General features: G+C 35.2%; 1 protein-coding gene across 1 annotated transcript in view; it reads left to right on the forward strand.

The window, feature by feature from the left end:
• LOC104909650 (kinesin-like protein KIF6) overlaps positions 1 to 16,055 on the forward strand; it is a 29,191-nt gene extending 13,136 nt beyond the window's left edge. The window contains exons 3-7 of the mRNA XM_031552404.1: positions 193 to 328; positions 2,009 to 2,100; positions 10,035 to 10,124; positions 12,090 to 12,196; positions 15,450 to 16,055. Coding sequence (XP_031408264.1) covers positions 193 to 328; positions 2,009 to 2,100; positions 10,035 to 10,124; positions 12,090 to 12,196; positions 15,450 to 15,466 — 442 coding nt within the window. The 3' untranslated portion in view covers positions 15,467 to 16,055. The remainder of the gene's footprint in view (positions 1 to 192; positions 329 to 2,008; positions 2,101 to 10,034; positions 10,125 to 12,089; positions 12,197 to 15,449) is intronic.
• Positions 16,056 to 16,956: the final 901 nt, after the last annotated feature.

Genomic DNA, 16,956 nt, shown 5'->3' on the forward strand with positions numbered 1-16,956 from the left:
TCTAATCTCTAGTAAAGCTGTCATAAAATATGAGAGGTCTCTTCTCACCACCACTCTGTACATCCTCACCACTCCATCTCTGATTGTTAGATATTCTTTTTATTTTAAATCTGTATCCATTCTAGGTAGAATTAAACTTTATTCAGAGATGTGTTGTAAGATCTTTACTACTCTTTCTTCTTCTCACATTAGTTATAAAACAATGTTCAATCGCTTGAAAGGGCTGAAGGTAGAGATTGAACACCTGCAGCTTCTCATGGAAAAAGCCAAGATGAAGCTGCAAAGAGACTTTGAAGTCTGGTGGACTGAAGAGGGAACAAATCTACAGGTATACAATTACTGTGTATTTCTTCCATTTTTATGTAAGTTTAAAATCTTCAATAATTTCATAAAAATAATAAATATATTAATATTAATCATAAATATAAAAATTCTTTAAAATAATTTCATTAATTGACAAGATAGAAAGGAGTATAAAGGAAGGATTTGGGTCCTGATTCACCACTGCTCATTCCAATGTAAATCAGACAAAACTAATGTGAATTATGCTTTATGAAGCTAATACAAATAAAGCAAAACCCTTGCTTTCTGCTTTATTTTCTGTTTTGACTTCCTCCCACACAAATTGAAGGAAAGCCAAGAATGGTCCCAAAAATTCCAAAGACTCTGATGGAACATAGAATGAATAGAGGCAACTGGAAAAAAATAATCTTTCTCACTGCTTGCTAAACTATGATTTCATCAGGTTTATGACGTGTATGGCAGTCAAAGCTGTAATATGGAGAAAACCCAACAAATGTAATTTGTTTTTTAGCAATGTTTCAAAGTCTCCTGTAATCTTTCAGCTTTCTTAAGCTCCCAGAGGCTCACTGACTCTCACCGTAGTGCATGTGTCCTCTTGCTCTCCAGCTGAGTCCAACCACTACCATCCTTGTCTGTTTAAGAATTCACTGGAAACAAAGTGTTCTATTTTAAACACTTTTGTAAAAATGAGCTAAAGAGATGTGATTTTAAGCAGATTATGTGAAGTTCATCAGGCAGTGAGACAGCTACATGGTTTCACAAACACAGGGTAAGGTACAAACGGTCTGAAAGGGAAACAACTGAAATAACATAGCTTTCTTATGAGTTCCCCTTTTGACACTTTTTTTTATGGCTTCCAAGCAGTGACATGGCATCTCATAGCACAGGACAGCTGTGAGATGCCTATCAGCCTAGTGGAAAAGACTGCTAAGTGCAGTCTGCACATATCGCTTGTTACTAACTAGAAGATAAGCTTTAGTCTATGGAGAAAATTTGCTATAAAAGAGACAGAAGATTTTAGTCAGTATTTTGTTTAATTCCTGTGAGTATAAATTTAAGCCATATTTTAAAGAAAATAGTTTAAAATAAATAAGATATTTAATATGAGAAGCTTACGTATTCATAAAATACCATGAAAATAGCTTAAATTCAGGTTATTGTTATACTTTTTCAAATTAAAGTCCCTAACATATGGCAAAGATGATAATGTTTTAGTTAATGTCCTGTCTAAAAATTTAGACTTTTAAGACACTACCAACAATAATCTTGAATCCACTGCAGCATAGTTTTTTTATTTTATTTTATTTTATTTATTTATTTTTTTTTGTCCCTTAACAAGAGAGGTCCAGGATTCATTCTCTCATGATTCACCAGTAGAAGATTAAAGAACTGGGGAAAAAATAGAAAGGAATTGATATCTTGGATCTTGACCTATCTATGCATCTGAGCTCCCTAAGAAACTCAAATAGTGAAATGTGCTGTTACATATTAAAACCCTGTAACATGATCTTTGGCTCAATCCTAAACACTTTTCTCATTGTTCAGAAGTGTTTGTGTAAGTGAAGAAAATACTATTGATACATACAATACAGATTGTTTTTTGAATGAGTCATTGACCTACCTCATTATAGCTGAGACCTGTAGACCAATATTAAGTGCTCTAAAAAAATCCCATCCTACTACACAGTTTTGTTTTTCAATCTAGACCCAGCAAGAAAAGACAGAGTTGGTTAGCTCACCAAATACCACGACGATTTATCCCCAGTTTATCAAATCTTCACATCCATCAGCTAACAGGTAAATTGATCATTTTTCTCTTCCTTACTTAGTTGTAAGAAAATGTAGGATTTTTAGAGCTGTAGTATACCAGAAAGTTTTGTAAATATCACACTCAAAAACTGCATTTCTAGTTACAAGAAAAATGACTGTGTAAAAAACAAATTCTTATAATTCAGTTTTGTAGTCCTATTGAAAGTATCTTACTGTAGATCAGTCCTTTTGGCTTGCTAGTCTTGGTACCCTGGAAACCTATCACTAGGAATCCCATGACCAATACCTATGAAAAACAAGCCTATTATCATCCAATTTTACTATTCAAGGATATTATATCTCCTTTGGAATGAATTCAGGAGTTTGCAAATCGAAACAGATTTTTAAATGATTGAATGTATAATCTAGATTCCCTGTTGAAAAAAATGTCCTGATGCTATACTCTTGCAGCATATTGTTCCACAAAGATACTGTATGTGACATGGTATGGCATTGATGCAACCTCCACATTACAACAAAGTAATGATCTGAGTTATTTCACCATCAGTCACTTCTAATTTCAAAATTTCTAATTCAGAATTGAAGTAACAGGTATTTCGTGGCCTTCAAGTAAAGTATAGTACAAGAAAATGCATACCACCAGAATGTGCAGGTTTCTGTATTCATTGTCAATAAATGGAGATGTTCTCTCTCCATCCTCCTCCCTTTCTTCCCTTCTTCTCATTATACAGTTAATCTTTCTCTGATGAGTATCTTGGTGTATGTTTTTATAGCAGTAATCAGCTTAAATGATGTTTTCTGTTTTGTAGTAAAACATAATATATCTTACATGCCATTAAATACTGGATTTGCTTAAAAAAGTAAAAAAACGTTCTAATTTTCAGTAGTAAACTCTTGTGTATCTACAGTAAGTGCTCCACAATGAGTGCAAAGAGAGAATGAAACACATAATCCCCGTAACAGTGTCTGAGAAAGCATTTTCAGACTGATGAAAACCAACACTAGTCTCTACTTTGCTCCAGTTCTCTTCCTGTGTACTCTAAAGACTTAGGCACTGTTCACTTTGCAAATAGTTGACATTATTTAAGACCTAGTTTGAGATGTTCATTCCTGGCTTTAGGCTCAATGTTACCAGTCCCACAGAAAAGCTGGTGGCACAAAATACAAAAGCATTTTCAGTCTAGCTCAACACAAAGCCAGCCAACTTAGCTCAAACAGTTCATGACTGTCATTGGAAATATTCTTTTTAACCTTGTACTGAACTAAGCTATGGACCACTTGCTCAACCTCTTTGCCTTGTTTGTGTGAACTCTTCTCATTCGTATACAGTGATATCTTCTGAAGTTTAAACTAGAGCTAAAAATAGCATACAACAAGGCCTGAGAAGTTTTTCAATGCAATGGGAGACCACCCTCCACAAGTAGTAGTTTCCCTTTCCTGCATCCCCGCTCCTTCTCAGAAGCAAATTTGCATATTTTTGTTCCTTTATAATTTTCTTATAAATTTTTCCTTCAAATACCTTAGCAGTATGTATCAGGGAACAGGTCTCAGAAAATATTTAGTATTTGGAATAGAACATGGGAAGATGTTTGATCGCTATAAGTTGTTGAGCTTATTTTGGTAGCCTGTGCTGCCCCACATGGTCTCTCAGAAAAACTAATATGGTTTTTATAATGTGGAGTTCCTCTGTGTGTAAGTAATGGACTTTGACCGAGGCTAACTGACTGATCCTTTCATAGATATCACAGACCCAGAGCATCCATATTCTCAAACTTAAATTATAGAAAAAATCAGGAGTATATAGTTTTGTTTTCTCATATCTGCTACATATCGGTATTCTTGCAATGATGGTTTGAAGTTAACTGTTCTTTCCTCCACAGTTTCAGAGAGCTGATTTTGTATTAGCTGTTCAAACATATTTTACACAGGTACATGATGTGTATAGAATTGGAAACATTATTTCTGCTTTTTGTGAGGCAGAGCTGCATCCCACTATGCATTAAATTTTACTTTTCCTCCTACCTGAGGCAATAACATTTTAAAGTAGAAGTTTCCAATTTCACAGTCTTAAAGAATATAAAACAGTAAAATCTTTATTCTCAAGAATTTATTTGACCCCATTGATGCAGGAACTTTACTTACTTGTTCCCGTGACTGTGTAGGATGAGTCTAGTCTAAAATTTCTCCTCTCTTTTGCATGGTCCCACGAAACAAATGGCTCTTTGTTTCTAATTCAACTAAAAAACAAGAATCTCTGAAATGATATTGCTGTGTTCACCTAGCAGAACAGTTATATGGTCACAACAGCAGAAGCTATCAAATTATATACAACATAATGTAGTATAAATAAAACATTTTCAGGAAGGAATTTTGTTCACAGATATCTTCAATAGATTAAATGTCTAAAACTTAGGGAGCTGCATGTCAGAAATCTAGGACTCCTGTTGACAGAATAACTGCAGTAAAACTATTCAGAAAAAATCCTTCGCGTGAATAGAAATAAATAGACTTCAGGATTAGAAACGATACTTGTAAATTGTCTATGTCAGTGCCTCAAGGATACAAGCATACTCCATAATCTTTCTTGAGATTTATATGTCTGTTTGAACAAAATGTTTTGATCACCTTCTGGTGAATAATTCATGTGAATTTTTGCTGTTTGACACACCTTAGTTATATTACTAAAGATAATTAAACTTTGGGAAGGGAATGTCATAGCCTCAAATTAAATTTTATATTAAATCACTTTATGGCTAACGTAACAGTGAAAGGAAACTAGGAATCCTTGTGAGGTTTAGGAAGGATAAGCACATATAAAAGGCACTACATGCATAGCCAATCAAATTTTTTGAATGGAAAAAAAGTTTGTTAAATGTCAAATGAGTCTACATTATAAAGGAGTTAAGCAGTGAGCATTTCTGCATTAGTAACCTGTGAAAGGCATTGGCTTGATACTACTGCTACCAGAGTAAGAAGCAAAACTTGACTGAGTTCAGAGAGCAAAATGCTGAGGTGTGACATAAGGATTATCAGTGCAATTACCAAGAAAGGTAATTTATTGAGCAAGTTAATCCTTTTACTGAAATATACTTAAGTAGCTGGAATCGATGGTTTGCATATTGCAAAGGCTAACAGACTCATTTTCATTAACTTGTTGAATAGATATAATGGGTTTCCCAGATGTATTTATCTTTGCATTGTCTTTCACATGAAGATTGTAGAAATATTAAATCTCATATTTTCTGAACATATTACTTAAAACAAAAAACAACTGTGCAAAATAGATAAAGAATGGCCTACCTCTATATTCCACTGTACGATCTAATCACCAATCCCAGAGTCACAGTACTAAGAGAAAGAATGAGGAATGTAAGATAATCATCAAGAAATTATTTTCTTCAAAAAGTATGCCTAATATAATCCCTTAAACTTGAAAAGAAATACCCAACTCTCTACAACAAAGCTGTGGATTGAACTGCAAATTATATAGTATATATGTTTACGCCCCCTAGTGCGCTCCTGTCGAGTCTGAAAAAAAGTCTCAGACATTCTTCTCACGTGTTGGCTTTCATTTATGATGTTCATCAGATTCTTGCCTGTTCAAGTTACTTCACAGAATCACAGAATCACAGAATGGCCTGGTTTGGAAGGGACCTCAAGGATCATGAATCTCCAAACCCTCCACCACAGGCAGGGCCACCAAACTCCACATTTAATACTAGACCAGGCTGCCCAGGGCTCCATCCAATCAACTTCTCTCACTGAAAGTTCAATTTCACTAATGTTGAATTGTTCTTGTATCTCCAGTGAATAAAACAAACGTTGGATGCTTACCGAAATCTAAAAATTTTGTATTTTTTCCTTTTGTCAGAAGGAATCCATTCCTTTGCAGTTTACTTGTTTCTTTCCTAACCTCAGTCACTCCCTCTTAATGGATTTCATTTGTCCTGTTCCAGCAAACCACACAGCATGTTCAATATCAGACTTTATGTCTCCCCAGCTTCTTTGAAATCACTTTAGTTTCCTTAGGTTTTCAGACAACTCCACATTCTATGAAGACTTTTAGCATCAGTTGTTTTAGTATTGATTGCCTTGGATTACAAAATTTATTCCCTGTACTAGAGCTATGAGAAACAAGGGAAACATTTACATTTTTTGCAATGTTTTCTGTCTTGATTGTTTTTCATTTCTGCCAATTTTCTGCAGTGTTACATGATGATAAAATATAATCTGAGAATAACATGTCTGATTAATGATATTTCAAAGCTTTACAAATGTTCGTAACAATTTGACTTGAACAATTTATCTAGGAATTTCCAAGTGAAGCCAAATTTATTTTGCAACTAAACACAAAAATGTTCAGATTTTAAGCAGCTTGAATCTTTCTGAGTATATTTTGTCTGCCTTTAAATGGAACATCTGTTCCTTCTACTTTTAAGGTCTGGAGAACTGAAGCAGATTTGTTTTTAACAATGTAAAGGTTGCATGCCTTTGGATGTTACATACATTCTCCACTTTTTGTTCAGTGCCACGCTTCCAAATCAAACATTTATGCAACAATGCTCATCATCTTTCCAGATTCTCCACCTTAAGGGCTAGTTGGAGCTGATCAGCTCTTGGGTTCTCACAGCAAGGGAGACACTGCAACAACAGTGTGTACAACTCTCAAGCTGCTGCCCCATGCCTGACCCAGACATATGCTCCACAACAGATGGCTCAAAAAGAAAAAGCAAGTCACCCACTGGGTAAAAACTCTTGCTACTAAGTTCAAGAAAGAATTGATAAATCTAAAGTTGACAGGCTATTTGTAATCGCCAGAAAAAAATAGCAATTTTACAGAAACTGTCAGGAAATTGAATTTGCCTTCTTCAATTCAACTCAAGAAAAATAATTGGATAGATTCAGAATGAAAATTGAAATTACATACTGCCCAAAAAACCTGAATTGTCTTAGAGCTTAGTTGCTGAATAGAGAGACTGGATTTCTATAAGTCATACATCTGCCTAAATCCAAAACTGTAAGCCAGGAGTGCCAACTAACATATTACAAAAATATTGATTAGATGGCACTTCTAGAGATACCTAGATGAACCTCTTGCTTGAAGAAGGATTATCATCACACTAAATCGTGTCACCTATCGTTTTGTTTCGCTTTGTCAAGCACTTGGACTCAGGAAGAGCTGAATGCTTCTAAAAGTTGAGTCACCACTCTTTAAAGATTTTCTTAGCGTCCTTAGTTTCACCTCTTTGCTAGTGAAAAGTATTTTCTCACTTCAAGCACTGTGTTCAGTTTTGGGCCCTTCATTACAAGAAAGACACTGAGACCCTGGAGCGTGTTCAGAGAAGAGCAGTGAAGCTGTGAGGAGTCTGAAGCACAAATCTTATGGGGAGCAGCTGTGGGAACTGGGATTGTTCAGTTTGGGGAAGAGGAGGTTCAGGGGTGACCTTATTTCTCCCTATAACTACCTGAAGGGAGGTTGTGGTAAAGTGGGGGTTGGCCTCTTCTCCTGTGTAACTAGTGATAGGACTAGAGGGAATGGCCTCAAGTTGCACTAGGGGAGATTGAAGTCAGACTTCAGGAAATACTTCTTCTCCAAGAGTGCGGTCAGACACTGAAATGGGCGGTTCACAGAGGTGGTGGAGTCACCATCTCCAGAGGTGTTCAAGAAGTGTTTAGATGTTGTACTGAGAGACATGATTTAGTGGGAAATATTGGTGATAGGTGGACGTTTGGATTAGATGATTGTAGGGGTCTTTTCCAACCTCGATGATTCTGTGATTCTATGATTCTAAGAAAAAGCTAGAAAAGTAGTTCTCATGCAAGGACATCAACACTTAAGTCTCCTGAGATGCCAAGACCTTCAGACTTAACACACAGAGTGGGGGATCATTGCCCCCATCCCCTACCATTACATAATATCTTTCCATTAAATGTAAAGCAGTATTAGCAAAATTTCCCCTTTTCTCATCAATAGAAAAGCACCTAAAACTCAAGTTAAATAGAAGGGTCTTGGCTTCTGGAAACAGACCAAGAGAGATATGGATACCCTAAATGTTAAAGAATCTGAAAATACTAACCACTGTACAAGAAAATTACATTAATTCATCCCTTTTTGATGCAACATGTCTTGCAAAACCATGGAAAAATAACCATAGCTTCAACACAAAGGATGCAGGTTATCTCCATAATGACCATCCCTCTAATTGAGGAATTTTAATGATTTCTGAGGTACGTAAATATGACTTAGTGTTCTACCAAGATGAAAAACTCATTTGTTAGATTAGTACTCTAATTGTTAGCCACTTTCATGGAAGTAACATCTCGAGTCATTACAAAGCTTCTCTAACTTGCAAACAAGCATGTCTGGCTGTAATGTTTTGCAGACAGAGTTGCAGTTTAAGGTCCTGTTTTATTACTGAACACAGTCATAATTTCCTGGTTTGGGATTTCACCTCACTCAATCTAAGCTGGTTTGTTTTAAATATCACCTTCTCAAGGTTCTCAGTTCTCTCAGATCACTTTAAAGCCAGTTTTGGTCTATTGCCCAAGATCCAGGAGACCACTTGAAAATGAGAAGTCAATTCCTTATCACACCTTAATTGGTCTGCATCTATGTACTTTTTTAAAAGCGGACTTAAACAATTTTGGAGAGTAGTTTTCATTGAAATACAGTGAGAAGCATGATTTAAAATATGAACTACTGCACATAAAATTATTTATATCAGCTGATTCACAGTATTTATATATGTACACATTCTGATTCTGGCAAGTAAAAAACAAAAAAAAAATTGGCAATGATAAACAATCCCGTTATGTCACCTTACATTTGTTGCAGGTTAAGAATGCAATCATGAATGCCCATTATGATTCAGTTGATGTGTTGTGATTTATTAAACCACAGTTGTATGAGTTGGATAGCTTGGTATCTCGGGGCACAGACACAGAGTTCTTTTAGAAAATGGAATTTAAGCTCCTAGATCACTTCATTTTTAATAACTGTCAAATCAGTGGCATTTTGGAGGGGAAATACTAAAACAGAACTTCAATCTAGAGCTGCCAGATATCGTTAAACCACATAGTAGGTAGTATCATCACACATCCTTTATTGTTCTTGTAATACATATCCATAATAAAGTATGGAGTATTATTAACATTAAGGGAACAATATCTTTTGCAAAAATATGAACCTGGAACAGCATATTACGCTGACATTTTAGTGATAAATTTCTTTCTTTTTTCAAGTTCTCTGTCAGAAATATCGTACGAAGTATTGCGGAGTTGGAAAAGCAAGAACTTGCCGATTCTGCCATCTAGTGGAAAAATCTTAAAACTGAGTAATTCCATTTTTCAACAGCGATCAGGAATGGCACCCGATACAGCATCATACACAAAACCTAGAGAGAGAGAGGGGGGTGTCCTAAGACATCCTCTAGCAGAAATCTGCTTTCTTCACTATGGGATTCTTTAATAATTATATCTGTAGACAAAGGAATGCACAACATCCATTTGCATGGTTCTCATCAAAACACATTCCAAAGACTTCACTGAATTTTATTCAATCTCCAACTGTTTTAACTGTTTTAATTTTGCCTGACCAAAGAAATAATTAAAAATTTGCTAAAACCTCACTTGGATAATTGTCAGTTTGGGAACTAAATATATCTCTACAAACTGTTCATGAGGCTTGTCAAAGCGCTTTACATGCCCTGCTTAAAAGGCAAGTCCTAAAAGCATAATCTTTATGAGCTTCCTTGTTCATTCCTGAGTAGCCACATTCACTACATAAGCTGGATCATCACATGGCTTCCACTGAAAACAGTCCTTCTTCCCATAAACAACAAGTTCTTTATGTGTGTGTGCATATATATATATATATTTAAATAACTTCTTTGTACTTAGCACGTACTAACATTCCCTCTACAAGGATTATATCCTTGCCTTCATTTCTTCTCCCATTCCAGTTTTTCAGAGACCACAAGAGCCAATTCCAATGAAGATCCATCTGGGAAAAACAATTCAATCGTTTTTAGTAACCCAACTACAAAAATAAGGTAAGAAGCCTACCTAGGCTAATGAGAGGAAAATACAAGCCAGTAATATAACACCTAGATAACCCTCTATTGCTATCTTTATAAACTAAGTTTTTTTTTAAATAAAAGAGAGAAAAAGACAGAAAGACAGAAAAAAGGGAAAGGGAAGGGAGGGGAGGAGAGGGAAGAGGAGGGGAGGGGAGGGAAAGAATAGCAGGTTTTACTCAAAAATTCCTTAACAACATCACAAGCTTTGCACAAGTACTTGCATTATCACTAGGAAGGAGGTGGCCTCAGGCTTTCTTCCACATGAGCTCATGATTCTTCATGACTGTTTCTGCTTCTGCAAGAGAAAGAGACTCTGAAACTATAAATAAAATAATTTGAAAGAAAGAGAGATCAGTGTGTAACTATCACAGACTGCAAGTTCTAGGTAGAGATTTTTATTCTTGTGACTTTGACCTTGTGAGATTGGCAAAAAATTTTAGACAAGGTTTCTTGTGACACCATGAAATATTTTCAGTTTCCCTCCCATAAATTATTAGAGTAAAATAAAATGACAGCAGCAGTCTGAGTTTGTCAGGCTTAGCAAATTTATATGCCGTGTTTTTTCAAATGAGGTACTGCCTTGTGAAAATTAGCTTAGCAGATTAGCAGAAACTACTATTTTGTGTTGTGTTTTCTGATGGCTTCTCATTTTTTCCGTATGTTTTCATTTCCTTGTCATTTTCTCCAACCAAAATGTCATGCCGAGACAGTATACTCCCAGAGGTTACATTCTCATTGTGCTCAGTACTTTTGGCTATTAAGGGCCTTAGGAAAATATGGTTAAGCTACTGCTTTTCAACTGCAAAAGTTAGAACAAACTGCAAGGTTTTTTTCTCTCATCTTCCAAACATACATAGAACAGCAAATATAGAGATATATTGTGTATTTTTTAAATTTTTTATATTACTGCTAATCACATGAAGATCAATAAGAATAAACCTTTGATGGTATTATGAGTTCTCCTTTTAAGTTACATATGAAATATTTTTTTGAGTTCATACAGTAATTTCTATATTTTTTTTCTTTTATTATTCACTAATTTTGCAACAAAGGACTTAATTAGTAGCACAGGGAAAAGGATGTCAGACTTGTTTTATGGTAGGCACAATCACTTTTTACTGCAACAGATGGTAAGAACAGCAGAAATAACAGTAATGACAAAGATAGAGTATGTGAAAATATTTTTTCTCCCTTCATTACCACTTGTACTTCCATATTTTAATTTTTATCACTCTATTTCTGATTTTTTACATTAATGCTTGATCTTTACATAAGGCTAACAACATAGAGACAAATCCTTAGCTGATTAGAATAACTTTTTTGCACTACACCACTATATACCACTGGTGTGTCTACCAAACAGCAAATGTGAATTAAGGACTTAACTGTGTAGAAACGATATCTCAATCTGCACAGGAGACTCACCAGCACAAAATAATTGCCTCTGTCAGCAGATTTCATGAATATCATGTGACTGTTTATTTCTGTGTTCAAATGAAAACTTAATTCCCTTGCAGTAGGCAAAAATATTAATGATCTGTTCAAATAAATAGCTATTGGTTTTTTGTTTGTTTGTTTGTTTGTTTTCCAAAAGCAAACAAGCGCATGGCATGGTCATTTCCATAATTTGTTTAATATAGTTACCATACAAAGCTTTTCCACTTGGTGGTAATCGTTTGATTGAGCAGTAAAATATTTTTAGCCCTTTGTGAAAGGTTTTATAACTATTCAGCTTGTAGTTCCACCAAACTAAAAAGCTACTACTGGCTATTCTTAGGTGTCTACATTAAGATGTCCTCAGCTTAATTCTACTCTGAACAGTGCAATTTTTAACAATGTATCTGGAGAACAAAGCCCTCCATTTTAAGGAGAGAAAACAAAGCAATAGAAAAATGACTTTATTCAGTTTTTGTCCACAAACATGCTTTCTCATTTCAGGACCTCACCAATCTCAAGTACGTCTATTCCTCTGACTGGAGACAGCCAGACTGATGCTGACATCCTAGCTTTCATTAAAGCAAGACAGAACATTCTACAAAAGAAAGGTAAATCCTCAAAAAAATAAAAATAATAATAATAAAAAAATCTCCAGTATCTTAAGGCCTAAATAGCTGTAGTCTGCACTTACACAGTGACACAAGTGAGAACTGATGCTAGCAAAATTTATATGGCATGTTTTCAGTCATTCTAAACACTTGAGGTTCTTCACAAGTATTTATTTTAGTAGCTTAGTCCTCCAGTATAGAACTATGTAGGCTGTCTTTTTTTCCCAACCACCATCATGCATGTTCATGCAATCAGCACAATCTATTAATTTATACTTTAAAAAAAAAATGCATTTGAACATGATTTCTCAGTAATTTAAATACTTCTCAAATCTTTGTTTGCTATTTGGCCTAGTTTTCAACTGGTACAAATTTAATTGTAATAATTACCACCAAATAAAGATTACGCAAATGTTGACATTTCAACCTTCTTCATCAAGTAATCTGGCTGCTGTATCTAATAGAGTATGCCATTAGTTGGCATTTCATTACATCAAGGGCTAATAAAATTTTCTATGGGTATTCGTCAACAAATCATTTACTGAGAGCTATCATAGGTAGGCAATAAAGTTAGTTCATTCTACCAGGTAGATAAGTAAATTTGGCAGGAAGCAGAAAGCACTAAACACACAACAGTGACACTACAAAGTCGCTTAGGAGTAACTCAGTAACTCATGATAAAGAAAAACAACCTGTGAGGTTTTTTTCTTTTTTCTTTTTTTTTTCTTTTTTTTTTTTTTTTTTTGAATAATCGTTTTTAGTGGCAGCTAGCAATTAGACAGAAAATGAAAGCAGTGATGGTTACTGAAGCAATAACTTTCCATCCGCACTTGAGTGCTGATGACAGCATTATTCAACAAGCTATCAGTACCTGGCAGATGGTGTTAGCACTGTCACAAAGTGGGGTTTTGTTATCACTCTGCTTATCAGAAAACTGTCAGGTAAACATACAGTGGCTGAAAAAAACAGTCCCTTTACATTTATCCAAAGCAAACTCAACACACTCAGGCTTTGGGTTCCGTTTTGTCTTTATTTAGAAAAGCTGTTGTCAAGTTTCTTCTGCAAATGAAATTAAGTTGAATTTATAGGCTGCTCACTATAGGGAGGTTAGAGATAAGTCTTACAACAAACATTTCAGACCTTTAGAGTGTCCAGATCTGATCAGTTTTGTGTACGGTAATCTATCAAGCACATCTTGTCCTGTGATCATCTGTTTCCCAATCATACCACGTCAGGAACATCTCTCTCAAATGCCTTTTCCATCCTGCATGCTTTTCAGACACAGTCAATTACCTGGCATTATACATCAGTTTCAGAAGGGACAAGGTATTATCAACTTCACCAACTGTCAGGCTTAAAGTTATGAAAAGTATACTTGCAGACAGTCAAAACTTTTACAATCCTGTAGAAGTTCAGTTAGACAAGATGGACTGCATCCCCATCAACAGCCTGAAATAACTGACAAAGAGCAGGGTAACATTTGCAGTGCTTATTCTGATCATGATGTCAGCACAGGACTGATTGACTCAACAAGTCACTATGCAAGCAGAAAAGAGTAAAGAGGCTTCATAACTATGGCCTTCATATTGAAAACACATGGGACTTGATGTGTCATAGGTAGGAGACAACAAGCAACAAGCTGTGAAAAGGATTGGAGTTACTCTGGCAGATGAAAGCGTACTTCACTTCCTTGGTTCCTTGCAAATAGAGGGAAAATCTCCCACATCTGAAGGATGGGACCACTGATAGCAGGAAACTTTGATGAAAAAAAGTTTATTCTGCTTTATCAAGATAATGAGACCAGGACTGCTAAGGAAATGCTTTGCCCTTCAGCACAATAGTAGTACATGATGACATTTATGAGATGCTGTGGTAGCTTTTCTAACTGGAAGAAAATAGACTGAGGCAGTGCTTCAACTGCTCCTATCTGTGATAGTGATGTGTGTTCTCCTTTTCATGTACAGCATTGCACAAGAAATGCAATAAAGGACAGAACTGGGTAGAGTCCCCTAGGTTTCAGACTGCTTACCACTTTCTCTTCTAATCTTGCATGAAATTCAAAGTGCTGAAGGTTTCAACATGAGCTGTATTTCACCACCAGACTTCTCACTTCATTGCAAGCAAGCTTCTGAGCTTGTTTCAATGCATATTTGCCTCAGTTATTTTTTCTATCCGTCACTTCACTCTTCTTTGATTTGTTTCTAAACTAAAAGAAGCACAGTAAATGTTGTAGGATTGTGCATCATCGACTAGAAAGAATTTCCAATAACAGTTACCTTGAAAGCAAATGAGAACTGGAAGGAATTTCTATAAAGAATAGTTTATAAAGATCAAGTACAGATAAATAGAAAGGGTAGAAGAAGAAGTAAATACTTCAGGAATAAAAAAAGGTATAATCAATCTCACACTGAACTTTCTGTCAATAAATCTCAAACTTCCACTAGATGAAACAGAGAAAACGCCTGCCAAAGCCATTACGTTGCATCACAGCTTCATGTGTAAGCTATGTGCCAGTGCTCTTTTGTCTCCCCCCCCAGCTCTCTTCAATTGAGAAGTTCAGTAAGCATTTCTTCATTAACATGCAATTGTATGTACTCCTGGAATGATTATTACATATAAAGTGCCATGCAGGAAACAACATGAGAAAGCATAGGTTCAGCCAAACCAAAATCTGATAGGTCTAAAAAATCTCAACATACTTCTCTTTCCTTTGTTGTTGCCTTTATTAATCCTGAGTCTTTCAAACTGTTGTATCAGTATCTTAGAAGCAAATTGAGGGCCCCACTTTACATTAGCTGGAAAAAAATGAAATAAGAAAATATAAAAGTGTGCCAAAGCCAATAGAATGGAAAATGTGTATCATAAACAGAAAGCACAGGAATGCTTGATATCCTTAGTGACAGTAACATGGGTGAAATAATGAGAGATCTCAGAAAAGATTTGCTCAGTTCTAGTAGGTTGTTACTGTTTGTTTTTTAACCAGAGATGAATTAAAGCGAATATATCCACAGGGTACTGATGAGATGTCAAAGAACTGTTAACAACTAAGTTGAAAATCTTTTACAAAGTACTCTGCAAACATGCACTTTTGTTGCCGTCTTCAATCCTACAGAAAATAAATGAAAATACAGAAAACTAATTTTTTTTCATCTTAAAAGTTTTAAAGTATCTAATTTTTCCTCTCTTTTCTGTAGTGAAATAATTTTTTCAATATTCTAAAACACAGCCTAGTAAATTTTTTATCTCCTTTCAGGTCTGGGAAACAAATGAAGTTCTTGTGGCAGTCCACTATCCACTATTTCCTTTTAGAATCTGTTAATGATCTTTCTTCTTTACCTTCCTCTTCTGAGAAGAAACGGCATCTTTGGAATGTACAGATTTAAATACAATGATATAAAAGTGACTTGTATTTGACAGCAAAAATCTACTTCTTCAGGGGATTATATTTGAATATTTGTGTTTGGTTTCAGCATCTTGCATTAAAACTAAGCAAAACTAAAACAAATAATCAGGATTTTGCCAAATATATTTGTTTATGGGGAATTTATTGTCAGTTTTGTAGAGGTTAAATTTATTTAATGTATTAATGTTCTTCTACATCTTTAATCTGGGGAATACATATTTCTACTGATTGAATGTTGTTTTTTTTACCTCCTTTGGTATGTATATACTGGAAGCTTGCAAAGAAATCAGGTGAAATCAACTGGTTTAATTTGCGTGGATTTGCATATGGCATTACAAATTACATCTATTTGGCATTTAGAGATGTCTGAAAAAAAGTTTTCTGGGTTAAAAAATGTTACAAAAATAATTTGAGATCTTTTGCTGATTTTAATTGTACCCAATATTTTCATTTTAATACCTGATTATTAAAATATGGATATTGTACCATATTGTATTAAAATATGTATTAAATATTGTATTAAAATGTGGATATGAATATTATTTTTTAATGGAAATAACCTCTACAATTCAAAATTTCCAAAATTATTTCATATGTAACACACCACCAGTCACCTCACTGTGCTCACATCCACTGTTTGGTGTCCAGAAATGTTCAGTAAGCATTGATGAATGTCAGCGGGTGCCATTTTTTCCATGTGGAGGAATTCATTGACACACCTTTGCTTCATACACACTTCTGTAACAGATGCCATTGTGTCAGACTGCTTCTTTGCTGCCATCTGTCACACAGCAACAATATGTAATGGAATATTAGTGGGAAGGTTCAACCTCTGCTGCTCTAATGCCAACGTCATGGGCCAACAAATCAATATATCTTCTCCTAATATTTTTTTCTGTTTTGCTTCCTGTAATGTTTGCTTACCAATAACGCAACCTTTATCTGAAAATGAAAACGTTCCATGCTTTCACCTATGTGAGTGTAAAGCAGTAAATCAAAATTACTGTCTTAAATCTGGAGTGAGAGCAAAATGAGCAGTAGAAACTTGCCAAATGGCAGTGCCTTGCCCGATGAAATGCACTCAGTTTCTGCTGTCCATATTTATAATTTCCTTAACTCTGTCCTAAGGAGCAAGGCAAATTCAAAACAATTCAGTATTTCCATATACAAGTTGTTCAGGCTATAGTGCATAACCTGAAGAAGAAGTAAGTCCCTGGATTTTTGCATCCAATGTGTCACCTAGTTCTGTTCAGTGAAGTTTCTTGCAGAAGAAACAGTCCTGAAATTCATCCTTCATCAGAAGTTTGAGGACAACAGGATCAACCAAGGTATCTTTAAACCACTGAATTACTTACTT

The sequence above is a fragment of the Meleagris gallopavo genome, chromosome 2, assembly GCF_000146605.3.
Source record: "Meleagris gallopavo isolate NT-WF06-2002-E0010 breed Aviagen turkey brand Nicholas breeding stock chromosome 2, Turkey_5.1, whole genome shotgun sequence".
NCBI classification, from domain to species: Eukaryota; Metazoa; Chordata; class Aves; order Galliformes; family Phasianidae; genus Meleagris; species Meleagris gallopavo.